The 27,444-nt window shown below is 41.4% G+C and overlaps 1 protein-coding gene across 1 annotated transcript; it reads right to left on the minus strand.

Moving 5' to 3' along the window:
• Window positions 1–5,843: 5,843 nt before the first annotated feature.
• On the minus strand, window positions 5,844–24,719 carry LOC308621328 (uncharacterized protein C2orf80; the record flags this gene model as incomplete). Its single annotated transcript, XM_081241761.1, has 7 exons — window positions 5,844–5,929; window positions 6,220–6,307; window positions 18,874–18,945; window positions 19,332–19,419; window positions 20,748–20,830; window positions 22,622–22,703; window positions 24,679–24,719. The coding sequence occupies 7 exons, from the start codon at window positions 24,717–24,719 to the stop codon at window positions 5,844–5,846; spliced, it is 540 nt and encodes a 179-aa protein (XP_081097887.1).
• Between the last annotated feature and the right edge of the window lie 2,725 nt (window positions 24,720–27,444).

Below are 27,444 nucleotides of genomic sequence, written 5' to 3' on the forward strand. Positions count from 1 at the left end.
TTGGTCAAATTGTTATTACATGTATTTATAAGCTCAACTATGTGCCTAATCAGAATTTTGGAAATGTGTTGAAAGACCAGATCATTTTCATTTCCTAGTAGTCCTTATATTCTGCTGAAAGAAAGCCTGGACCTGTTTTTCTTTTAAGGCTTTATTGAAATGAGTTTAAATATTTCCATGTGAGAACATAGTAAGGGCAATCGATGAGAGGGTAATTTTACTTTGGATTGAAACTTTGGAAAACTGACTTCTACTCCACCATTCTGAAATGTTCAGTGCTAAACATTTGTAAAATGTCCTCCAAAGCCAGTCTGCTCTGACACAGAAATAGTATATATTCTCCAAATCCTCCAACCAACAATCTTCTAGTCATAATGAAGTAGCATAAGATACATACTTGTTTTTTTAACCACAATATGGCCAAACAATGTGATTCTAAGAAAGCTCAACACCCGAAATAACACTTCAATGCACTTTGTATCAAAAGCTAATGGTAAAGAAAAATATGCCAGCAAGAGTTGCAATTTTAAGATGATGCAGAGATTCTTCTTCTCCCAGAGACTTTATTATGAACTCCCATGGTACAATTCCAAGTTTCTAAGTGACCTGTAGAATAAAAAGATAATTTTTGTATCAAGCACATCAATTTAACATGGACACAGATATTAGCTTTCAATCTATAGGGCGTTAAGGTCAAATATCAGATACCAAATTACTGACAAAGATGAATTAAAATAAAAGTGGGTGCAAAAGAATTTCCATGGAATTTTTCTCAGACATTTGGAAATTGAGTTATATTTCTCAAGTAAATACAATATATGATCCCACACAGGGAAAAAATATTAAAAAAGACAGTATTGGTCAATTGACAAAATTGATACATATATGGTAAATTATCAATATTAAATTTTCTGAAGTTGATAACCATCCTGTGGTTATTTAAGAGAGTAACTTTATTCTCAGGAAATACACTCTGAAGTATATAGGGTAAAGTGATATGGTGTATATAACTTCAGATGGCTTAGAAAAAGTTATATATCTATATACTGAGAGAAAGAGAAACAAAGAGAGAAGAGAACAAAAGAGTGGGACAGAGACAGAGAGAGAAAAATGGTAAAGATAATGAAGCAAAATGTTATGGTAACAATTAGCAAATCTGAGTAAAATATATATGAGAGCTCTTTGTACTATTTTTGCAACTTTTCTCTAAGCTCAAAATTATTTCCAAATTAAAAAAAATAATAAAAATAATACTTCTTTTCACTAACCATGACGAAAGCAAATCATTTCTTTGCCCCTTAGCAGTTGTGTATTGTGTCTGCACCATACTATTTTGAATTTCTTATATATTGCTTTGAATTAAACTTATATTGCCCTCTTTCCAGTTCTGATAGAGAAGTGTTAGTCTCCAACTATGAAAATGGAATCATTGATTTCTCTCTGCAATTCTAATAGTTTTTACCTCACATAGTTGGATGTTCCGTTGTTCGATGCACACATGTTAAGGATTGTTATGTCTTCTTGGAGAATTGACCCCTTTATCATTATGTAATGCCCTTCTTTATCCCTAATAACTTTCCTTGCTTCTAAGTCAGCTTTGTCTGAAATTAATATAGCTACTTTTTTTATTAGTTCTAGTGTGATTTATTGTTCTCCATTCATTTACTTTTTTTTTTTTTTTTTTTTTGCTGTGCTGTGCAGCTTGCAAGATCTTAGTTCCCTGACCAGGGATTGAACCCAGGCCACCACAGTCAAAGCACCAAATCCTAACCACTGGACTGCCACGGAAATCCCTACATCCATTTACTTTTAATCTATATTTGTCTTTATGTTAAGAGGGTGTCTTATAGGCACCATATAATTGGGTCTTGTTTTTTGATCCACTCTGATAATTTCTGTCTTTTTTTTTCTTCATAATTGTATTATGAAAATTTTCATACAGAAACGTTGAAAGAATTGTACAATGAAGATACATATGCCGACCACCTGGATTCTGCAGTTAAGAGTTTGCTACATATATGTATAACTGAATCTCTTTGCTGTACATCTAAAACTAACACAACATTGTAAATCAGCTGTACTTCAATTAAAAAAAAAGTTTGCCATATTTGCTATATTTTCTTTAACATACATCTGTAACACATCTGTAGTGATGGGACTGCTCTGTGCTGTCCAGATACAGTAGTCTGTGGCTATTGAGTTCTGTCTTTTAATTGGTGCATTTAGACCTTTGATGATCAAAATGATTATTGATATAGTTGAATTAATATTTATCTTATTTGTTAATGTTTTCTATTTGTTGCCCTTGTTCTTTGTTCTTATTTGTCTTTCACTCTTTTTCTGCCTTTCCAAGGATATGGCATTGCTCATACCTATTTTGACAAATAAATGAGCTACTAATACCAATACAGTACAAAAGAAATCTTGAAAACTGTTTTCCAGAATACCTGGATTTTTACAAAATAATTTCTCTTTTTCCCTTATTGAAGAAATTCAGTGACTGGAATCGAAATTTCTGAATAAGGCATTGATATCTTGCAGTTAAAAGAAGAACTAAATAGACATTTCTCCAAAGAAGACATCATACAGATGGCCAAGAGGCACATGAAAAGATGCTCAATATCACTAATTATTAGAGAAATGCAAATCAAAACTACAACGAGGTATCACCTCACACCAGTCAGAATGGCCATCATCAAAAAATCTACAAACAATAAATGCTGGAGAGGGTGCAAAGAAAAGGGAACCCTCTTGCACTGTTGATAGGAATGTAATTTGATACAGCCACTATGGAGAACAGTATGGAGGTTCCTTATAGAATTACCAAATAACCCAGCAATCCCACTACTGGGCATATACCCAGAGAAAACCATAATTCAAAAAGACACATGCAGGGGCTTCCCTGGTGGCGCAGTGGTTGAGAGTCCGCCTGCTGATGCAGGGGACACGGGTTCGTGCCCCGGTCCGGGAAGATCCCACATGCCGCGGAGCGGCTGGGCCCGTGAGCCATGGCCGCTGGGCCTGTGCGTCCGGAGCCTGTGCTCGGCAACGGGAGAGGCCACAACAGTGAGAGGCCCACATACCGCAAAAAAAAAAAAAAAAAAAAAAAGACACATGCACCCCATTGTTCATTGCAGCACTATTTACAATAGCCAGGTCATGGAAGCAACCTGAGTGTCCGTAGACTGATGAATGAATAAAGAAGATGTGGTACATATATACAATGGCATATTACTCAGCCATAAAAAGGAATGAAATTGGGTCATTTGTAGAGATGTGGATGGACCTAGAGACTGTCATACAGAGTGAAGTAAGTCAGAAAGAGAAAGACAAATATAGTATATTAACACAAATATGTGGCATCTAGAAAAATGGTACAGATGAACCGGTTTGCAAGGCAGAAATAGAGACACAGACATAGAGAACAAACGTATGGACACCAAGCGGGGAAAGGAGGTATGGGATGAATTGGGAGATTGGGATTGACATATACATACTAATATGTATGTAATAGATAATTAATGAGAACCTGCTGTGTAGCATGGGGAACTCTAGTGCTCTTTGGTGACCTAAATGGGAAGGAAATCCAAAAAAGAGGGGATATATGTATACATATGGCTGATTCACTTTGCTGTACAATAGAAACTAACACAACATTGTAAAACAACTATACCCCAATAAAAATTTTAAAAAAAGAAAAAGAAAAACTACTTTAGTAAGTACATTACCCAAGAGTTGGAAGAGATGCCTAAAGTGCACAAATAATAAAGCATGAAAAACCCTCATGAATGTGGTTTCTGCTGTTTGATTGTCAAGAAGGGGCCTTATGAGAGGGATTCATGTCAGGATCTGATCCTATTGCAAAATGGGCACTTATTCTTTTGACACTTCTGGGCTTACAAGCATCGATTAGCCTATAGAAATGGTTGGTCCCTAAAACAAGCCTCTCAGGCAGTATGGGTAGGGCACAGTGGTTTGAAAGCAGTCACCTAAGGACCATTCACTTACTGCCAATTCACTAATCAGTAATAATTACTGAATATTACTGCCTGTAAAGCACTTTATATACATGTAGGAAATAATAAGGAAATAAGAGATCTGCTTCCATCAAGAAGCCAACAGTCTTCAACGGTTATGCAAAAAAACATACAAGGAATGAAATTATACATTCAAAATAACATACCAATGAGTAATCTTGAGAGCCAGATTTTCAGTACATAGGTGCATAGATGAGCCTCAGGGGGCTATGAACCCCTGTCTCAGAGATCTATTTTTTCATGATTAAGTTTAAAGTCTAGATTATCAGTGTATATGTGTATGTGTGTGCATGTATGCATATGTTATTTCTGGAGTTATTACTGTTTTTTGATTTTCTGTTGTCTGTTTTACTTTCTAAAGCTTGCTATCCCCAAACTGACATCTTAAAAATTAACATCATCTTACTCAAAAAGATCTTAAGTAACAAAGATATAGTCCTAGAAAAGCTGTACCTTCAAATCTCATTATAACAAAGGCCTTTAAAAGAAAACTCAATATAATAAATATTTCCTAATAGCATGATTTTGTTACTAGAATAACACGTATTAAAGCCCTGATGTGACCAAAGATTTCAGGCAGTTCTTAAAGCATTTGCTATGATAAGGTTACATTTCTAATCAGTCAATAGTTTGCCTCAGAAAATCTGAATAAACCCTGAGCCTTGTGTGACCCAGTCTATTCAGAGATTCACATTTTAAAAATGCATAGTATAGCAACCAAACTACATAAAAAGGAATTTCAGTTTTCACTTGTGTTTCTTGAAGCGAACCCAATTCATAACCCAGTGATTCTGTTTTCAAAATTTCCCCTTCCCTTTCCTACCTTACAACCCTCCAGATGACCCAGAGTCTCTCATTCAACAAAACCCTAAAACATCCCAGCCAGCCAGTTTGTACCACTTTTCTGATTCTTTCCCTGCTCAGCTTTGGTCTCTCTGACTTTTAAAATTTCCTTTTCACTTTGCACAGAACGCAGAGCTGGAACGGCAAAGAACCCTCCTTTCTTTCTCCTTACTTTCCAGCCCTGTCCATCTCTGACCGTTCTCTGAATTCTGAAGCATAAACGTCCAAGGAATTAGATGGGCAGGGCAGAAGCAGCAGAGATGCAAAGCAGGCAAAGATAAAATTTTCATTAGTGAGAAAGGGACCAAGAATAGGAACATTTGACACGGATGTTAATACAAATCCTCTCCTCAACACACTTATTGGAATCAACAGAATAATAGCTGATTAACTGTGGATAGTATTTCTCAAATGCTAAAAAGATAATAATGGTCAATATTTATTTAGGATTTACTCTGTTTTAATCTCTCTTTTTTTGTTGTTGTTCTAATCTCTTAACATGCATAATATCAGTTAATCATTTCAACGACCTTAAGAGGTAAGTACCATTATTCTTCCCATTTTGCAGAGGAGGAGAGATTAAGCAACTTGCCCAAAGTCATACAGCTGGGGCTTTAGTTTCTTTTTTCTTTTTTTTTTTTTGCGGTACACAGGCCTCTCACTGCTGTGGCCTCTCCCGTTGCAGAGCACAGGCTCCGGACGCGCAGGCTCAGTGGCCATGGCTCACGGGCCCAGCCGCTCCGTGGCATGTGGGATCCTCCCGGACTGGGGCACGAACCCGCGTCCCCTGCATCGGCAGGCAGACTCTCAACCACTGTGCCACCAGAGAATCTAACTCCCAAAGGCTAGACTTTTAGCCACAATATAAGTAAAGTACTCCCCAAACACCTGGTATCAGTTTGGTTCAGTTTGCATTTTTAGACCTACTTTGTTCTTTGGCTGTGTGTCCACAGATAAATTATTTTATGGTTTCCATTCTGTGACATTTTCTTCCTTTGTAGAGCTGCTGGTGGTATTTTGATTCGTTGCTCCCCTTCTTAACTTGACACCTAGAGACACATGTAGTCATCATGTCTGTATAAAAACATTTTTAAAAATGAGTCCACCTCAGTTTTAGATCCTTCCCTTCTAGGGTGCTTTGCTTCCATCACCAAAATTTCTGAGAAATGACTTCCCTGATTTCAATGATGGGGGGAAATCAAGTCATAAATGATCCTGATTGTTTTAAATTCCACCAGACAGAAAGATGTTATTACCATAACAACTTTGACCTTACTTTGTAAGTACATCTCCTAGTTTTACTTAAATTTTTCTAAGCAATGGAAGTAAACAGGCTTACTCTGTTTGAGGGCATATTCTGCTGCTTTGGGTGCTGTTAACATGGCAAAAGGGTGCAAGGAGAGGTGGAAGGGTGGAGCTCTGGGAACCTGAAAAAAAAAACAGTTCTACTTTTAAAAGCTGCACCCACTTCGTACTGTCAACAGCTGCTGGTTATAGCACTTGTTTCGGGGCTCGGCCTGTTTCCCCAACCCATCGTCCTGACGCGTTACTAGCAGTTGAGGATCATGTTTCATGGGTCATGCACTTTCCCACACTGCCTTTTGTTGCTGTTCTTTGCCTAGAATGTTCTTTCACACAATGATGCTCTTCACGTGGTTCCCTTTACCTGGAATAGCTTTTTCCTCCTCTTCTGCCTAGAGGCTCCTACTTTTCCTTTAAGATGTGGCTCATACATCACCTTTTCTGAGAAACTGACCCCGATGTCTCCCCACCTCCCCTCTCGGGCGCTGGCACCCCCCCCATCCCATCCTAAGGCCAAATTATTGACTCACTCCTCTGTGAACTAAAAACATGTCCTCACATAGAACAACCCCAGTGTGCAATAGTTATAACCCGCTGTCTGCTGCATTGCACCAGAAACTTCCTCAAGGTTAGGACTGTCTCTTCAACCTTTCATTCATTCAACAAGTTTCCAGTGAGCACTACTGTGGGTCAGGCCCTGTTTTAGGAGCTGCTGTTGGTAACAAGGAGCTGCTGTTGGTAACAGGAGCTGCTGTTGGTAACAAGGTTCCTGCCTTTCCAGGGCTGAGTGAGGAGAAAAAACCAATAAACTATTAGGCAGTCAGGGTACCCACACATCGTGATAAGTTTAATCAACTAAACCAGAGAACGTGCTAGCAAGTTACTGGGTAACCGCCACCTCACACAGAAAGGACAGAAAATTTGGATTAAACAATAAATGAAGTCATGCTGTCTTTATAGACCGGACAGCTTATAGGCAACTCAGCAGGGCACGTCTAGATTTGACCTCAGCCTTTTTTTTTTTTTTTTTAATTTATTTTGCTTTATAACAAATTTAATCAGTTATACATATACATATGTTCCCATATCCCCTCCCTTTTGCGTCTCCCTCCCACCCTCCCTATCCCACCCCTCCAGGCGGTCACAAAGCACCGAGCTGATTTCGCTGTGCTATGCGGCTGCTTCCCACTAGCTATCTACCTTACGTTTGGTAGTGTATATATGTCCATGCCGCTCTTTCACTTTGTCACAGCTTACCCTTCCCCCTCCCCATATCCTCAAGTCCATTCTCTAGTAGGTCTGTGTGTTTATTCCTGTCTTACCCCTATGTTCTTCATGACAATTTTTTTCCTAAATTCCATATATATGTGTCAGCATACAGTATTTGTCTTTCTCTTTCTGACTTACTTCACTCTGTATGACAGACTCTAGGTCCATCCACCTCATTACAAATAGCTCAATTTCATTTCTTTTTATGGCTGAGTAATATTCCATTGTATATATGTGCCACATCTTCTTTACCCATTCATCCGATGATGGACACTTAGGTTGTTTCCATCTCTGGGCTATTGTAAATAGGGCTGCTATGAACATTTTGGTACATGTCTCTTTTTGAATTATGGTTTTCTCAGGGTATATGCCCAGTAGTGGGATTGCTGGGTCATATGGTAGTTCTATTTGTAGTTTTTTAAGGAACCTCCATACCGTTCTCCATAGTGGCTGTACCAATTCACATTCCCACCAGCAGTGCAAGAGGGTTCCCTTTTTTCCACACCCTCTCCAGCATTTATTGTTTCTAGATTTTTTGATGATGGCCATTCTGACTGGTGTGAGATGATATCTCATTGTAGTTTTGATTTGCATTTCTCTAATGAGTAAAGATGTTGAGCATCCTTTCATGTGTTTGTTGGCAGTCTGTATATCTTCTGTGGAGAAATGTCTATTTAGGTCTTCTGCCCATTTTTGGATTGGGTTGTTTGTTTTTTTGTTATTGAGCTGCCTGAGCTGCTTATAAATTTTGGAGATTAATCCTTTGTCAGTTGCTTCATTTGCAAATATTTTCTCCCATTCTGAGGGTTGTCTTTTGGTCTTGTTTATGGTTTCCTTGGCTGTGCAAAAGCTTTTAAGTTTCATTAGGTCCCATGTGTTTATTTTTGTCTTTATTTCCATTTCTCTAGGAGGTGGGTCAAAAAGGATCTTGCTGTGATTTATGTCATAGAGTGTTCTGCCTGTGTTTTCCTCTAAGAGTTTGATAGTATCTGGCCTTACATTTAGGTCTTTAATCCATTTTGAGCTTATTTTTGTGTATGGTGTTAGGGAGTGATCTAATCTCAAACTTTTACATGTCCCTATCCAGTTTTCCCAGCACCACTTATTGAAGAGACTGTCCTTTCGCCACTGTACATTCCTGCCTCCTTTATCAAAGATAAGGTGACCATATGTCCGTGGGTTTATCTCTGGGCTTTCTATCCTGTTCCATTGATCTATCTTTTTGTTTTTGTGCCAGTACTATACTGTCTTGATTACTGTGGCTTTGTAGTATAGTCTGAAGTCAGGGAGCCTGATTCCTCCAGCTCCATTTTTCGTTCTCAAGATTGCTTTGGCTATTCGGGGTCTTTTGTGTTTCCATACAAATTGTGAAATTTTTTGTTCTAGTTCTGTGAAAAATGCCAGTGGTAGTTTGATAGGGATTGCATTGAATCTGTAGATTGCTTTGGGTAGTAGAGTCATTTTCACAATGTTGATTCTTCCAATCCAAGAACATGGTACATCTCTCCATCTATTTGTATCATCTTTAATTTCTTTCATCAGTGTCTTATAATTTTCTGCATACAGGTCTTTTGTCTCCTTAGGTAGGTTTATTCCTAGATATTTTATTCTTTTTGTTGCAATGGTAAATGGGAGTGTTTCCTTGATTTCACTTTCAGATTTTTCATCATTAGTATATAGGAATGCCAGAGATTTCTGTGCATTAATTTTGTATCCTGCTACTTTACCAAATTCATTGATTAGCTCTAGTAGTTTTCTGGTAGCATCTTTAGGATTCTCTATGTATAGTATCATGTCATCTGCAAACAGTGACAGCTTTACTTCTTCTTTTCCGATTTGGATTCCTTTTATTTCCTTTTCTTCTCTGATTGCTGTGGCTAAAACTTCCAAAACTAGGTTGAATAAGAGTGGTGAGAGTGGGCAACCTTGTCTTGTTCCTGATCTTAGTGGAAATGGTTTCAGTTTTTCACCATTGAGGACGATGCTGGCTGTGGGTTTGTCATATATGGCCTTTATTATGTTGAGCAAAGTTCCCTCTATGCCTACTTTCTGCAGGGTTTTTATCATAAATGGGTGTTCAATTTTGTCGAAAGCTTTCTCTGCATCTATTGAGATGATCATATGGTTTTTCTCCTTCAATTTGTTAATATGGTGTATCACGTTGATTGATTTGCGTATATTGAAGAATCCTTGCATTCCTGGAATAAACCCCACTTGATCATGGTGTATGATCCTTTTAATGTGCTGTTGGATTCTGTTTGCTAGTATTTTGTTGAGGATTTTTGCATCTATGTTCATCAGTGATATTGGCCTGTAGTTTTCTTTCTTTGTGACATCCTTGTCTGGTTTTGGTATCAAGGTGATGGTGGTCTCGTAGAATGAGTTTGGGAGTGTTCCCCCCTCTGCTATATTTTGGAAGAGTTTGAGAAGGATAGGTGTTAGCTCTTCTCTAAATGCTTGATAGAATTCACCTGTGAAGCCATCTGGTCCTGGGCTTTTCTTTGTTGGAAGATTTTTGATCACAGTTTCAATTTCAGTGCTTGTGATTGGTCTGTTCATATTTTCTATTTCTTCCTGATTCAGTCTTGGCAGGTTGTGCATTTCTAAGAATTTGTCCATTTCTTCCAGGTTGTCCATTTTATTGGCATAGAGTTGCTTATAGTAATCTCTCATAATCTTTTGTATTTCTGCAGTGTCCGTTGTTACTTCTCCTTTTTCATTTCTAATTCTATTGATTTGAGTCTTCTCCCTTTTTTTCTTGATGAGTCTGGCTAATGGTTTATCAATTTTGTTTATCTTCTCAAAGAACCAGCTTTTAGTTTTATTGATCTTTGCTATCGTTTCCTTCATTTCTTTTTCATTTATTTCTGATCTGATTTTTATGATTTCTTTCCTTCTGCTAACTTTGGGATGTTTTTGTTCTTCTTTCTCTAATTGCTTTAGGTGCAAGGTTAGGTTGTTTATTCGAGATGTTTCCTGTTTCTTAAGGTGGGATTGTATTGCTATAAACTTCCCTCTTAGAACTGCTTTTGCTGCATCCCATAGGTTTTGGGTCGTCGTGTCTCCATTGTCATTTGTTTCTAGGTATTTTTTAATTTCCTCTTTGATTTCTTCAGTGATCACTTCGTTATTAAGTAGTGTATTGTTTAGCCTCCATGTGTTTGTATTTTTTACAGCTCTTTTCCTGTAATTGATATCTAGTCTCATAGCATTGTGGTCGGAAAAGATACTTGATACAATTTCAATTTTCTTAAATTTACCAAGGCTTGATTTGTGACCCAAGATATGATCTATCCTGGAGAATGTTCCATGAGCACTTGAGAAAAATGTGTATTCTGTTGTTTTTGGATGGAATGCCCTATAAATATCAATTAAGTCCATCTTGTTTAATGTATCATTTAAAGCTTGTGTTTCCTTATTGATTTTCATTTTGGATGATCTGTCCATTGGTGAAAGTGGGGTGTTAAAGTCCCCTACTATGATTGTGTTACTGTCGATTTCTCCTTTTATGGCTGTTAGTATTTGCCTTATGTATTGAGGTGCTCCTATGTTGGGTGCATAAATATTTACAATTGTTATATATTCTTCTTGGATCGATCCCTTGATCATTATGTAGTGTCCTTCTTTGTCTCTTCTAGTAGTCTTTATTGTAAAGTCTATTTTGTCTGATATGAGAATTGCTACTCCAGCTTTCTTTTGGTTTCCATTTGCATGGAATATCTTTTTCCGTCCCCTTACTTTCAGTCTGTATGTGTCTCTAGGTCTGAAGTGGGTCTCTTGTAGACAGCACATATATGGGTCTTGTTTTTGTATCCATTCAGCCAATCTGTGTCTTTTGGTGGGAGCATTTAGTCCATTTACATTTAAGGTAATTATCGATATGTATGTTCCTATTCCCATTTTCTTAATTGTTTTGGGTTCGTTATTGTAGGTCTTTTCCTTCTGTTGTGTTTCTTGCCTAGAGAAGTTCCTTTAACATTTGTTGTAAAGCTGGTTTGGTGGTGCTGAACTCTCTCAGCTTTTGCTTGTCTGTAAACGTTTTAATTTCTCCATCAAATCCGAATGAGATCCTTGCTGGGTAATCTTGGTTGCAGGTTTTTCTCCTTCATCACTTTAATTATGTCCTGCCACTCCCTTCTGGCTTGTAGAGTTTCTGCTGAGAGATCAGCTGTTATCCTGATGGGGATTCCCTTGTGTGTTATTTGTTGTTTTTGCCTTGCTGCTTTTAATATGATTTCTTTGTGTTTACTTTTTGACAGTTTGATTAATATGTGTCTTGGCGTATTTCTCCTTGGATTTATTCTCTATGGGACTCTCTGTGCCTCCTGGACTTGATTAACTATTTCCTTTCCCATATTAGGGAAGTTTTCAACTATAATCTCTTCAAATATTTTCTCCGTCCCTTTCTTTTTCTCTTCTTCTTCTGGGACCCCTATAATTCGAATGTTGGTGCGTTTAATGTTGTCCCAGAGGTCTCTGAGACTGTCCTCTGTTCTTTTCACTCTTTTTTCTTTATTTTGCTCTGCAGCAGTTATTTCCACTATTTTATCTTCCACCTCACTTATCCGTTCTTCTGCCTCAGTTATTCTGCTATTGATCCCATCTAGAGTATTTTTTATTTCATGTATTGTGTTTTTAATCGATGCTTGATTCATCTTTAGTTCTTCTAGGTCCTTGTTAACTGTTTCTTGCATTTTGTCTATTCTATTTCCAAGATTTTGGATCTTGGAAATAGAATCTTGGATCATCTTTACCATCATTATTCTGAATTCTTTTTCAGGTAGACTGCCTATTACCTCTTCATTTGTTAGGTCTGGTGGGTTTTTATCTTGCTCCTTCTCCTGCTGTGTGTTTTTCTGTTTTCTCATTTTGCTTATGTTACTGTGTTTGGGGTCTCCTTTTTGCAGGCTGCAGGTTCGTAGTGCCCGTTGTTTTGGGTGTCTGTCCCCAGTGGCTAAGGTTGGGTTAGTGGGTTGTGTAGGCTTCCTGGTGGAGGGGACTAGTGCCTGTGTTCTGGTGGATGAGGCTGGATCTTGTCTTTCTCGTGGGCAGGTCCACGTCTGGTGGTGTGTTTTGGGGTGTCTGCGGACTTTTTATGATTTTTGGCTACCTCTCTGCTAATGGGTGGCGTTGTGTTCCTGTCTTGCTAGTTGTTTGGCATAGGGTGTCCAGCACTGTAGCTTGCTGGTCGTTGAGTGAAGCTGGGTGCTGGTGTTGAGATGGAGATCTCTGGAAGATTTTCGCCGTTTGATATTATGTGGAGCTGGGAGGTCTCTTGTGGACCAGTGTCCTGAAGTTGGCTCTCCCACCTCAGAGGCACAGCACTGACTCCTGGCTCCTCAATTTGGGATGATTTGTTGTCTATTTATGTATTCCACAGATGCAGGGTACATCAAGTTGATTGTGGAGCTTTAATCCGCTGCTTCTGAGGCTGCTGGGAGAGGTTTCCCTTTCTCTTCTTTGTTCTCACAGCTCCTGGGTCTCAGCTTTGGATTTGGCCCCGCCTCTGCGTGTAGGTCCCCGGAGGGCGTCTGTTCTTCGCTCAGACAGGACAGGGTTAAAGGAGCAGCCTCTTCGGGGACTCTGGCTCACTCAGGCCGGGCGGGAGGGAGGGGCACGGAGTGAGGGGTGAGCCTGCAGTGGCAGAGGTCGGCGTGACGCTGCACCAGCCCGAGGCGCGCCGTGCGTTCTCCCAGGGAAGCCGCCCCTGGATCCCGGGACCCCGGCAGTGGCGGGCTGCACAGGCTCCCGGAAGGGCAGTGTGGACAGTGACCTGCGCTCGCACACAGGCTTCTTGGCGGCGGCAGCAGCAGCCCCAGCGTCCCACGTCCGTCACTGGGCTCCGCGCTTTCAGCCGCGACTCGCGTCCGTCTGTGGAGCCCCTTTAAGCAGCGCTCTTAATCCCCTCTCCTCGCGCACCAGGAAACCAAGAGGGAAGAAAAAGTCTCTTGCCTCTTCGGCAGCTCCAGAGTTTTCCCGGACTCCCTGCCGGCTAGCTGTGGCACATTAGCCCCCTTCAGGCTGAGTTCTCAACGCCAGCCCCAGTCCTCTCCCTGCGCTCTGACCGAAGCCCGAGCCTCAGCTTCCAGCGCCGCCCGCCCCGGCGGGCGAGCAGACAAGTCTCTCGGGCTGGTGAGTGCCGCTCGGCACCGATCCTCTGTGCGGTAATCTCTCCGCTTTGCCCTACCCAGGTATGTGGGGAGTTTCTTGCCTTTTGGGAGGTCTGGGGTCTTCTGCCAGCGTTCAGTAGGTGTTCTGTAGGAGTTGTTCCACGTGTAGCTGTATTTCTGGTGTATCCGTGGGGAGGAAGTTGATCTCCGCGTCTTACTCTTCCGCCATCTTACCCGGAACAGCCGACCTCAGCCTTTTATTCAAATGGCAAACATATTTATTGAGAGTTTGTGTCATATCCAGCATTGTAAAGAATTAAACATAAGCTTGAATGAAGGCTTCTGACCTCAAGAAGCACGTAATCTAATCTATTCAGCAAGATGACCCTAAAACACAGAAAGTAATTACAAGAAGGCTTTGTATCTGTGTGGAGCAAGGGTGGCTATGATAACAGCCCCGCAGGGTGATACATGCCACATGTAAGAAAGAGAACCAGTTCTTATGGCATCCCTGATGCCATTTTTGACACTTAGAAAACTCAAGACAGGCTTTTTCAGGGAATTCCCTGGTGGTCCAGTGGCTAGGACTTGGCACTTTCGCTGCTGTGGCCTGGGTTCCAGGGAACTAAGATCCCACAAGCCGCGTGGCATGGCCAAAAAAAAAAAAAAAAAAAAAAAAAACAGGCTTTCCTGTGTCCACAGGAGAAGAGAGAAGCTGAGGATTTTAAAGTCACTTCCAGCTCACATATTCTATGACTCCTTATAATCTGATGATTCATGCAAGCCGTTAATATAGCTTCCTGCGTGGTTTACAAGAAAAATTATTTTTCAAGTAGGATGACATTGAAATCCTAAACCTAGAGTTAATCATATGCTCTTTTTTTACTTCAAAGTTACTGATATCTTCAGTGTACCACACAGCTAGCAAGTGACAGAGCTGGGACTAGACACCAGTCTGTTTGCCTCTGAAGAGCTTGCTTTGGACTCTGGATGTAAGTCTGGATAGAGTGAAATGATGGATGGTCAGACACTAGGGTGTGGAAAGAAGCGATTCTGATGTTCTCTAGTTACCTGCCTTTGTCTTTGTTACACCAGTTTTCACTCTCTCTGCCCCCCTTTCCTTTTCCCCTCTTTCTCTGTCAAAGGGGAGCTGAAGAATATTTTTATTGTTTGCTTTATTTGTTGAAGGAAGATTTATGCTCCTTTTACTTCAGTTTAAAATTGTGTAGGACCTCTTATATTTATCTGAAGCTAACTGCAAATAACCCTCACTTGTGTGAAGTTCTTAGTTAAATCTTTTTTCCCTATGGGTCCATGTTCCTCAGCAGAAAAATGGCTCCCTGTCAGCCAAAACCAGCTCCCTTATCGGGAGCAGAACGCAAAGCTTAACAGAATTGAACAATTCTGAGTCCAGGAGGCCTTTCTGTCACTAGGTGGCAGCAAATAGTCCTGAAGAAAGCCATCAAGCCCACACACAGTACCCATGTGGTACCAAAGTGGCCAATTCCAGTGGCCAGAAATTCTACATAATCTGATTAGTATTCAACAGCGCTTTAAGCTCTTGAGTGGGAAGGATTTTAGCTGTTGCTTAGGAGACATTTTATCCAAAGGAATCAAAAGTGATTCATATACATGCAGCGGTTAGAGAGGAACCTTTGTCAATAACTATTTTTTTTTTGAACAACCACACCTCCTAGTTAAAACCATTTTTATGAAGTTATGTTAAATCCCAAAGGACTGTTTTAAAATAGATCTTACAATTTCATCTTTGAAATGCTCCATTTCCATTAAGAGGTCCTGCTAATTCTTTAAGATGTGGAGGGGGTGACTAAGTACAGCCGACGTGTAGCCACAAGAGAAAGGCCTGAGCTGGCATCTTTGAGTCAGTGAGGAGCTTGTGAGGTCCACAGGGGTAGATGATCCTCAGATGCTTATGTCTGTATCTCACATCATCTCATACCCTTTGTGAGAATTTTTTATCTAAAATAGGCAAGGTTTATAATGTATTAATAATACAATGGATGCTTGATGAGCTATTTCATTTTTGAATATTTAGAGAAGTGGTTCTTAACTAGCTGTGATTTTGTCTCTTAGTGGACATTTGGCAACGTTGAAAGACATTTTTAGTTGTCACATCACGGGGCAGGAGTGGTAAGCTATTGGCATCTAATGGGCAGAGGCCAGGGATGCTGCTAAACATCCCACAATGCACTGGACAGCCCCGACTCCACCCCCTACACACACAACAAAGAATGATCTGACCCAAAATGTTAAGAAACCCTGATTTAGAGGAATATAGAGGAAATCAGATACACCCCCTTCCTCCTGGGTACCAGAACCTTAACCATAGCTATTATTTTGAGGTTACCATGTGCCAACCACTAAGGGCTTTACTGATATAACTCACCTTATTTCCCACAGAAACCCCATCTTCTGGTCCCTGTTTTTACAAATGAAATCAAGGCCGATAGAGTTTAGAAGACTTGCCCAGGATTAATCTGCTGATAGCTGGTAGAGCTGGGGTTCGAACCCAGGCTACCTGGCTCTAGGATTCTCATGCTTAACCCTTACACAAATGGCCTTTCACATACAGGACACTCATATTCTGTAACAATAAACAAACTCAGGTCTTTTAAGGAAAGCCCCTGAAGCCCAGTCCCCCTAAAATCGAGTTCCTCTGCTGAGTTATGATTAACTTCTCTATCCAAAACATTATTCTGTTTCTTGTCCAACACCTGTTCCCCTCAAGATTGAGGAGTATCAAAGGAAAGGGGGGACTGAAACTGAGCAGGACCCTGTGGAGCCCTCCTGAACACCACAGCCTTTCCATGTCCCCCATTTTTTGTTTGTAGAAAAAAAGCATCAGACATTCCCTGAGTTCCAAAGGGCAGATTCAAACAGTTACCAGTTAGGGGAGTGACTGAACGCAGAGAGAGAACAGTAGTGCAGAGATGGGGGCTGGTCCTGGTTCCTCTTCAGGGAATGTGCATGGCAATCTGATACGTATCTCTGAGTTCTTCTATGGGAACTAAGGCTCCCACCCAGGTGGAGGAGGTCATTTCAGGCTGAGCAGAAGCACACGGACCCCAGACTGGTTGGAACCAGAAGGCTGATGATTGAGATTCCCAGAACACCACCCAGTTACCTCATCACCAACCAATCAGAGGAGGGTTACATACTCTGCAGCCCTCCCACCAAATTTTGCCTATAAAAATGTCTTCCCTGAGACCCACCAGGGAGTTCGGGTCTTTTGAGCCGAAGCTTCCCCGTTCTCCTTGCTCAGCACCGCAATAAACTTTGCTGTGCTCCAAACTTAGACGTTTCGGTCATTTGGTCTCACTGTGCAGCAGCCACGTGAACTTGAGTTTGACAACACCCCCTCTCTGAGGGTACGATTTATTTCCCTGCAGAACTGGTCATTATGTAGTCTACCTGTACACCTGGACTTTTTGTTATTGGTAACTGATTGTGAAGACAGAGACTGTGAAGAACAGAGAAGGTGCTGAATAAAGGCTCTTTAATGAATGAATGAAAGGCCGGATGGATGGATAGGGACTGGCCAGCCCGCTCTAAACAGTGCGGCTTCCTGTTCTGGCCCCTTTAATGAACCTGGCTCATCTGAGCTACTCTGACACCCATGTTTGCAAACCTTCTTGATGGATAACCCAGCTCAGACCGGAGGGGTTCACAGTGCCATTCCCTCCAGGATGTGATTTTCCGTATTTGCTCTCTGGCCACTTGAGCTGAGACCAACCAACCAGAGGTGCCTATGGCCTGCTCTAGACCTGTCCCAGACACAGAAGATGAAGGGGGAGAAAACACAATGTCTGAAGCAGTGGAGCTTGGGCTCAGATATTTATATGTGTGTGTTGGCGGGGAGGGTTTGAGGAAAGGGGAGAAGAGGGCAGCCTGGAAGGGAGAAAGCTGCAGAAAAAACAAACAGGAATGAAGCAGCATGGTTTACTTGTCTCTGTAAGAACACAAAAGAGCTGGGCTTTCTTTAAAAGCCAAGAACAGCTTGGGTCTCTGAGGAGCACTGAGTCTGGTGTGGCTTATACCTCAGCCAAGGTAGAATGTCAGCTCCAAGATATGAGATTCATGAGAAAGTCATCTTTTCTGACTCACCCACCCTTGTATCCCTGCACCTACAACTATATTGAATGAATGAGTGAGTGAATGAATGAATGGATAGAGTTGAAACCAGAGTGATCAGAGAGGAGGTGCTGATTTCCTCTGTAATCAAGGGAACTTGAGTCTCAGGACCAGGCCAGCTTACATACGGATCAAGGTGAGAGGGCCATTGGATTCAGTTACAACACTTCTGAGGAAATGCTTGTCTCCTAAGCTGGCCCTGGTGGACTTTTTACTTTATAGGACCCCACTGTCTGCAGTATGGCCTGCAGGTAAGAGAACAAAGGATGCAGGCATTCCTGTGGCCGTAGCCCTGCCCCTGACCTCGCCTCCCTTCCAAATCCTGGTGGGGGGCATTGAAAGCTGCTGTGTGAGTAGAAGTCCTCATGTGAGGCTGTGGGTTCTCCCTGCTTCCCTCCCTGACTCCCTCCCACTACACATCCCTGCCAACCCCACCCCATCTGCCCTTTCTTCTTCCCTTTTCTAGAAGTATCTAAAGAGATCAGTAGTTCACCTCTAAATAGAAGCCCATATTTTAAACGTTTACTAAAGGTTCATACATTCACAAACAGCAAAACCTGAACTGACTGTAAAGACCATTCAGAATACTCCGTTTTTGTTTTTGTTTTTTTAAGATGAGTATATGGAAGCCCAAAGAGGGAAAGGGACCCAGTCAGAACTCACCCTGGGTCTCTGGACTCCCAGATCGTTAGTGCTTCTATTAGACTGACTTCCAAGCAGTCTTGTGGGCAGGAGAAATGTGGCAGCAGTAAGCTAGATAATTTCTCATGAGAATGAATGTTGCAGGTCTTGTCCTCGTGCTAGAAGTTATTACATCATACAAGAGGAGCGCTTGGACTTACCAGATCCACATCATGAAAGGTGTAAGTGAGAAATTCTGTTAATCAGAGACAGAGGCAGAATCTAGACTCTGAGCCTGGTGCTCTATTGGCTGCCTCTATTTGGCCTTCCATAAAATGCATTTGGTATTATGAATATAGTCCTCTACATAAGGAAAGCATCTTACAGTTATTACCCAAGTAAGATATGGCTACATCTGGTTTTATCCATCATGATATAAAACTGTTATTTCATGCCTGGAAATGCAACATTATGAATTCATAAAAGAAAGAAATTCTCTCTAAAAATCCCTTATATTGATAGTCTCAGGTTGTCCCTACCTTGGTAGCACCAGAATTGGTAGAAGAATCAGCCCCATAAATTTTAAAGACTTCCTCAATTGGGATACTGTTCTGTTAAACAACGACAATAACAAAAATGTATTATCATATCATGGCTTTTCTTTTATTACAAAACAAAGCTATTATAGCTCCCATATATCCAGTACCATGCCTGGAGACCATGGGCACCAAATAAATGTCTTCTAAACAAATGGATAAATCAGAGTATCCTAATACCAATGATCTATGTGTTATTTTTTTCCCCTTAAATAAATGTTTTCACGATACAATATAGAAGTCAGTCTTTTTATTAATCTTTAAAAATAAAAATTTAATATTAGTAAATTCTACATATTTAGAAACATTGGTTGAAAAAGTAAAATAAATATTCATTAATACGAAAATGCACATCGTAGATACAAAATCTCCATGTATGCAAATAATGTTCTTTTCCTTACCATTAAGATTCCAGCATAAGACGATAAAATCATTGCTTCTCGTTCTCTGTGGTTTGGATATATGGGTCTACCCCGAAATGGCATTTTCCTAAGGGGGAATGTGAATAAATAAGAATGGAGGGTTTATTCTTGTTTTGTTTGACGCCTGCTAAGATTGTGACAATAATCATAAGTAATAAGTAATTACCAATGGCTGTGTGCTATGCTATTCACAAAATTGATATGATTAATCCATTATCAGTAAAGTGTACACTTTGAATTTTGAATCTTCCAACAGTGGTGACGAATTTGCCCTCATCTATCCACATTTCCGCAGCTATCAAATCCTGGTGGACTGGCCACTACGGTGGAAAATTGTGGTTTCACCAACCTATATCCTTTCCCCTTCTTGTGGCAGTTTGCTTGGGGTTAACTGCCTTAACCCCCTATAAGCCTGTAAGTTTCCAGGGAAGCTGATGACACCCCTAGATTCCAAGGATGGAAAACACACTGTGGCCTAAATTAGCTAGCACCCCCAGATAAGTCAGAGCAAACAGAGCCATTGAGACACAATTCTGTGATTTTTAAAAAGTCCATTCTCCCCTGGCCTGAATGTTGTGATAAAGTGGGCTGAAACTAGGAATAGCGTCCATCCAGAGGAAGTAGCCAAGAGGTAGATCCTGATGACCTGGTTTGAGTTTTGAATTAAGCCATGCCTAATGAGGACCTAGCTGTGGACTTTCCAGATACAGAGGCAATAAATCTCTCCTCCCTCTCTCCTTTTTTAAATTATTTACTTTTTTGCTTAAGTCCGTTTTAAACTGGATTTTCTGCTTATTACAACTAAATACTGATACAACCATTCAGCACCAGGTGTATGTTCTAAAGTCACAGAGCAGAAAAAACAGCTGGCCTCCAGAACAAGTGATTCAATCCCGGCCTCATTAGCTTCATATTCTTCCTAACTGAGTGGGTCTGCTCGGCACACATGGGAGAAGATGTCAGTAATCCCAGCAAGGATTCAAACTGTGGTGATTCAAGCCGCTCAGCTCAGGTGCACATCTGGTTAAATGCTTAAGAAGTTGTGTTTAATAGTTCTTAGGAAAAGATTGCAGCCTTACCCACAGAACTGATCATTTTTTTAAAAAAAGTCAAGGCACGTACACAATAAAGCACAGTTTTATTTCTAAGGCAGAACATTCTATGCAAGAAAGATCTGCATCGGACAGAAACCAACTCACAGAGATGCAAAATATGTAAGCATGTATATGACTTCCTCGAATTGACAACTGTGAGGGTTTCTTCAGGTTTCTAGTTGGAGGGGGATACGTACCCCATAGTATTTTCAAATCTGAGTGCCTTGTGGTGAACTTCCTCTGTCATTAATCACAGTTTAAAAAAAAAAAAAAGAAAGAGAAAAAGAACTATTCAACTTACACTTTCTCCCACTCCAGCCAAGTTAAGTCTTCTGAGTGATCCAGCCACTGCAGAGCAACATTGATGGCCAAGTCATAGTGTGCCTGGAAGCAGGAAGCACAGACAGCAAAGGAACAGGCTGAGACATTGGCTGAAGCACATGCTGGGCACAATGACAATGGCACTGCTAAGCCTATTCTACTCGTTTGTCTTGTCCACAAAGGTGAGGATCACCAGCTGTGTCCAGTAACCTGATGCTCAGGCAGAAATAACTCGTGTTCTTCAGGCATTACATTTACCTCACACTAGAGTGGTGTGTGTGTGTGTGTGCGTGCGCGCATGAGCCAGAAATGAAAAGATAGATTCATGGAATACTAAACTGGGAATCAGGGAATCTGGTTCAAATCTAGGTATTGCCAACAACTCATGGTACTATATCCTTGGGTGAGCAATTGCTGTTCTCTGGGCCACAGTTTCCTTGAATTTTAAAATAGAAAAAGGGGAAGATAGAGGAAGAGGGACACAGAGAACAATTTCTAATTCTGTGGAACATCAGAACTGAGTGCCCAGGGTCACAGGGGAGGTGGTGTGTCCATCTGAGGAGTTGGGGGAATCCCGGGAGGCTTCAGAGAGGAGGCGTCAATGGAGCTGGGGCTTGGGGGATGAGGAGAATGTCTACAGGTGGAGAAGGACCTCCCAGGAGGAGGGTCCAGCAGAAGCAGAGAACTGGAGGTAGACCAAGTGACTTTCTAAGAGTCTTATATGCGGTAAAAAGCTGAGGACCAATTCCATGTTCATTCCTATCCTCCCCACTACCTTTTCCTGATAATTTCTAAGCATCTTTGCCATTTGTCTATCAAAACATTCCTTTTCTCCTCCCTAACCCCAGCTCCAGTAAAAGGAAGGTCAGTTTTGTTTCTGTGTTTGTAGATGTGTTCCAAGGTTCTATGTAACTCTAACATTGTGTAAACAATGTAATTATAAGAATGTAATTATTTATTTCAGGGACTGAACCAAAGTGAAAAGGAAGGAAGGAAGGAAGGGAGGGCCGTGCTCACTTGTTGAAACCTAATACAAAGATTGATGCCTGGACCAGCAGCACTGGCATCATCTGTGTGCTCATTAGAAATGCAAATTTCCAGCCCCACCCCTGAACCCCTTAATCAAAACGGTCTTGTAATAAGACCTCATTAAAGTTTGAGAAGCACTTATCTAATTGATTTAATTTCTCCATTTAATACGTGCACAGAGAAGTGGTTGAGAATACCAAGCCTTAACTGCTCATTCAGCTCCAGAGAAATCAGACAGGGAAGGGGAGGGGGCGGGGAGGGACAGGTGGTTTCTTCTTCCTCATTAGTGCAAGAATAGTAAATGGGTAGCATAAAAAAGCTGAGGGTTTACTAATCTCTTTTGGATTAGATCTTTACATAGGTTCCTTAATTTATGTGAAGTGAACTTTGATTACATAGTATGAATCTGAGTTTCAACATGTATAATATAATAAAAAAGGGTTTTAGGATTATTCAATTATTTGGTTTTCTCCATAAATGGTAAAAAATTGTATTTGAGAACTACACGATAGTTAATCTCGTCAGCAAGCTTTTAACATCATGTCTGTCACATTTAATCTTGTACTCGTTTTGCTTTTAAATCTTTTCTCTCCTAATAGAAAATAAAGAGCAAAAGTCTCATGACTTTAATTTTCTCATTCTTCTTGCTTTCAGTTTAATGAGTTGAAGAGACCACATGGACAATCCTAGGTTGAGAAGATGAGGAAGAGGACATTCTGGGGAGATCAAGATTAGCCTTGCTTATGATAGATATTAGATCCTTGTTCTGTTCCCATAATACACATAAGACACAAATGTGACTCGTGGCAGCATGCCTTTCTTTACCATATCATCTAGAAAGGTGAGTTGCCTTCTTCCTTTTGGGTCAAATTCATTTTCCCGAAGTCTGATGCCAATATAATCTCCCCTTAAAAGCAAGAGAGCAGGATTGAACCAGCGGGAAAGACATGGGAGCACGGTCTGCAGAAGAACATTCCTTCCCCATCCCTCCCTCCTCCACCAAATACAAGCGAAGTCACCGATGGCTCTGGTAGCTGAGTTAATATTCATTTTGATTTAAACGGCCATTCTGCAACCCTGCAGGTTTGAAGTGTCTAACCATCATGAACAAATCACATTTATCGTAAAATTAAACTCACATAGGACTGAATTTCTAGGAAAGCAGGGAGTATGATAAATCCCCAAAGGCAGAACAGATTTTACAAAACCGAAAGGATTGAGACCCACTATTTAAAATAAAGATTCCCTTGCTGCCCTTGCTAAATTCAGGCAGGATGTCCAAAGTTGATAACTTCCAGATATATGATATTCCACACAGATGTGTTCTTTTGCCCGAAGGCTTTTTTCCCATTAGAATGCAAATACCGTTAGGAGGGGTTATGTGTAAAAACACATTAGTGATTCCACTTTAGTGTATCCTTATCAGATGCTTTCCTAACGGACTTTTAATAAGGGGAGGGTGGAATAAGGGCCCTGGGAGGTGAATAGAAAGGAGGACTACCCTGGGAAAGTCAAGAAGAGGGAATAGATATAGGAAAAGGACTCTGGGGTCTCCAAGGTCCATCTCACAATGTTACATAAGGACAGTTCTGTTTGTCAAGGTCTCTACCAAACACTCTGGGCAAGTTCCTATGCTGGGGATAAATTTGCTTTGGGGTTCGAAAAGCCCTTCTTCTGAGTCATTAAGCTGTTCTAGATGGACAAAAATTCTTGAAATTTTGCTTTGTAATTCCAAGACACTTTATTTAAAGTAGCCTAAATAGATTCTTTGGGTAAAATTAAACTATATATACATAAAAAATTATATTTATATCAGTTTTGAAATTCCAGTTCTTTGGATGAGATATGTAGAGGAACTGGTATTCCTAATCATGGTTTGTTCTTTATTATGTTGACCTCCAAAAACATACATGTAAACATGTGTGAATTCATACATAGTTTATTGCAGCATTTCTTTTTATTTTTTGTGCTATGCGGGCCTCTCACTGTTGTGGTCTCTCCCGTTGTGGAGCACAGGCTCTGGACGCACAGGCTCAGCGGCCATGGCTCACGGGCCCAGCCGCTCTGCGGCATGTGGGATCTTCCTGGACCGGGGCACGAACCCGTGTCCCCTGCATCGGCAGGCGGACTCTCAACCACTGCGCCACCAGGGAAGCCCCTATTGCAGCATTTCTTAAAGAACTTGTTAAAAGATAATTATCTTAGTAGGCAGAGAAAGGACATTTAATGGAGACTATGATAAGATCTCTAATAAAAGGGTATTATTGTTGTGCCTATAATCATGAAATATAACATAATAACCTTTTTCTCCTCTTTTTATATGGTCTGTGATTTTCACCAACCTCTTAACAAAGTACCAAGTCAAAGAAAAGCTACCACAGGAGGAAAAAAATTTCCATTGGAAAACTTAATGTTTTCTTTATGTGTTTAAAACAAAGTTCGGAGTGCAGAAGATGGAGATAAATTATTTAATCAATAAGCCTGACAATAGAAGAAGCAGAGTCTGCAATTTAAATGCTGGGCCCTTGGGTACATTTTTCCAGAAATCTATACCTTTTACCAGTCGGGCCCTTTCAAAGGCATACCCTGCCCAGCACAGGCTGGGACTGTGGGCTCAGATCTTAGACTCTAGAATGGGGATGCCTCAGATGTGCACGCTGCTGGCAGAAACATCCTCCCAAGAGATTCAGCATCCTGCTTTGCACCACATGTGAGGCCTCCTGGGCAGGAGACAGAGGCCAGATCATCTGGCTTTCTCCTATAGCCCAGGAACAGATTCTTCTTTAGGTTTTTACCCCACTGCCAATATCCAGGCCATCTGTGACATAAACCCCACCAAATGCTCAGTGCAGTAAATGTAAGTTATTCTCAATCAGACTTACAGGAGTTTTTTCATTTCCTTCTTTAGTAGCCTTCTTTCCATGATTAAAAGCTTATCCAGCTGAGCAGGTATCTGCAGCTACACTGCACCTGGTTTCCTTTGGAAAGACCCAGCCTCTCTGAACCTAGAAGCTACAGCAGCAAATCAGAGAGAATTTGAGTTAGGGATGCTATCACTCCTAATACCAGTCATGGAGTCCTAGGCTCTGGAAGGGATCCGAGAGTGTGCAGGCCTCCTATCCAGCAGGTTCCAGGTCAGAAAGCTGTCTGGAGGCCAGTGCACTGTACCTTGAGTTTATCTGACACCTCTTATTCCTTCCACACTTTTCCAGTGTTCATCATTTACTTATTCTTGCCATAACCTTGCAAGTATCAATAAAACAGACACAGCTCATGTACTCGTGGATGAGACTATCTAGACAGAAAAGTCCCAACATAGATGGCTTGTGATCTGATTATGTTTGAGTTCTGTGTGCATTCAACATAGTGACTCTCCATGACCCTACCTGGTTCCTGGCTCATGATGGAGGTTTCTATAGAACCCAGGTACAACTTCCCATGGCCAGCAGGTCCCGGTAAGAACGTGTGGTGATGGCAAAGGTGAGGCCATACCTTCAATTCTCACCCCCACATTGAACCAGAAATTGAAGTTCAGGTGATGTTGTCAAAGGGGGCCTGAAGGGCTTCCCTGGTGGCGCAGTGGTTGAGAGTCCGCCTGCCGATGCAGGGGACACGGGTTCGTGCCCCAGTCAGGGAGGATCCCACATGCCGCGGAGTGGCTGGGCCCGTGAGCCATGGCCACTGAGTCTGCGCGTCTGGAGCCTGTGCTCCGCAACGGGAGAGGCCACAACAGTGAGAGGCCTGCATACCGCAAAAAAAAAAAACCACAAAAAAACAAAAAAAAGGGGGCCTGAAGTCACAAAAAGGACTTAATTTTACAAATCATCACTATTGAATGGAGTGCCCAGGGAGAGATATAAATGGGATATCAACTTTATCTGCAATGTTTTGTTTCTTAAAAAAGATTTAAAGCAAGTTGTAATGGTTAATTAATTTTATGTGTCAACTTGGCTGGGCCACTGTGCCCAGATATTTGGCCCAACATTATTCTGATTCTTTTTGTGAAGGTGTTTTCTGGATGAGATCAGCATTTAAATCAGTAGACTTTGAGTAAAGCAGATTACTCTCCATTATGTGGGTGGACCTCATCCAATCAGTTAAAGGCCTTAAAAGAACAAAGGCTGACCTTTCCCGAGCAAGAAGGAATTCTGCCAGCAGACCACCCTCAGACTTGCATTGCAACTCTTCCTTGAGTCTCAGTCCTGCCAGCCTAGCCCATCAGATTTTGGACTGGTCAAGCCACCACAATCACATGAGCCTATTCAGTAAATTAATTTTCTCTTTATGTATATATACACATCCTGTTGTTTCTGTTTCTCTGGAGAACCCTGACTAATACACATATAAGAAAATTGTTAACATTTGTTGTCTCTGGGATGATAGGTCCATAGATGTTCATTATATTACCTTCTGTACTTTTGAAATTATGCACATGTTTTTAAATCACTACTCTGAAATGCTTGGGAAAAAAAACTTTAGAAACTTTTTTTTTTTTTGCGGTACGCGGGCCTCTCACTGCTGTGGCCTCTCCCATTGCGGAGCACAGGCTCCGGATGCGCAGGCCCAGCGGGCATGGCTCACGGGCCCAGCCACTTCGCAGCATGTGGGATCTTCCTGGACTGGGGCACAAACCCGTGTCCCCTGCATCGGCAGGCGGACTCCCAACCACTGCGCCACCAGGGAAGCCCTAGAAACTTGTTTTTAATTGTAGCATATAAACATTAAACTTTATTCGATTCAGCTCTCCAACAATAATCGGAGAGGAAACAGGATGCCACTGATTTAAATAAATTCTTCACTGAATTGGTTTAATTATTTTGGACCATTTATGCTGTGGCTACATCTGCTAAAGCCTTGGATGGAATGTAAAAAAGGGAGTAAAGTCAGAGCATTCCATAGGAATGGATTAACTATAAAGAGAGTAATGTTGCACCCTACAGGAGAATCAGTTGGGAGAGGACACTGCAAGCCAGAAAGGTTGCCTGGTGGCCAAGACAAGGACAGTGCTGCACCTGGAGAGGCCAGACGCCAGAATGTGGAGTCCACTCCACCACTGACTGCTGTGGCCATGGCCGTGGCCAAGCCTCCTGGCTCTTCTGCACCCCAGTCTCAGGTGTCATCTAAAACGTGATGAGCCTGGTTAACAGCACCCAGAGCACCTTTCACCCTAACATTCCACAACTCCATAAAGGCTGGCATGTGTTATCATTCTTCTAACTCAAAAATTTAAAAAACATTTGTTGGTAGAACATTTGTCCTACCTCAATTCCTTGACTGGGGTGGGGGAGTGGCACTTCCTTAGCTTAGATGCCTTTTTTTTTTTTTTGCGGTACGTGGGCCTCTCACTGTTGTGGCCTCTCCCGTTGCGGAGCACAGGCTCCGGATGCTCAGGCCCAGCGGCCATGGCTCACAGGCCCAGCCACTCCACAGCATGTGGGATCTTCCCGGACCGGGGCACGAACCCGTGACCCCTGCATCGGCAGGGGGACTCTCAACCACTGTGCCACCAGGGAAGCCCAAGATGCCTTTTTAAAAAGCAAAAGATTTAGCATTTGCTCTAACCTATTCTTGTTTTGTAATTCTGAGCCAGTCCTTTGAATTTCAGAAACACCAATTATAAAATGTGAGTCTCTTGGTTGTTGGGACAG

Source organism: Mesoplodon bidens (genome assembly GCF_964165515.1).
Source record: "Mesoplodon bidens genome assembly, chromosome: 8".
Classification (NCBI taxonomy): domain Eukaryota; kingdom Metazoa; phylum Chordata; class Mammalia; order Artiodactyla; family Ziphiidae; genus Mesoplodon; species Mesoplodon bidens.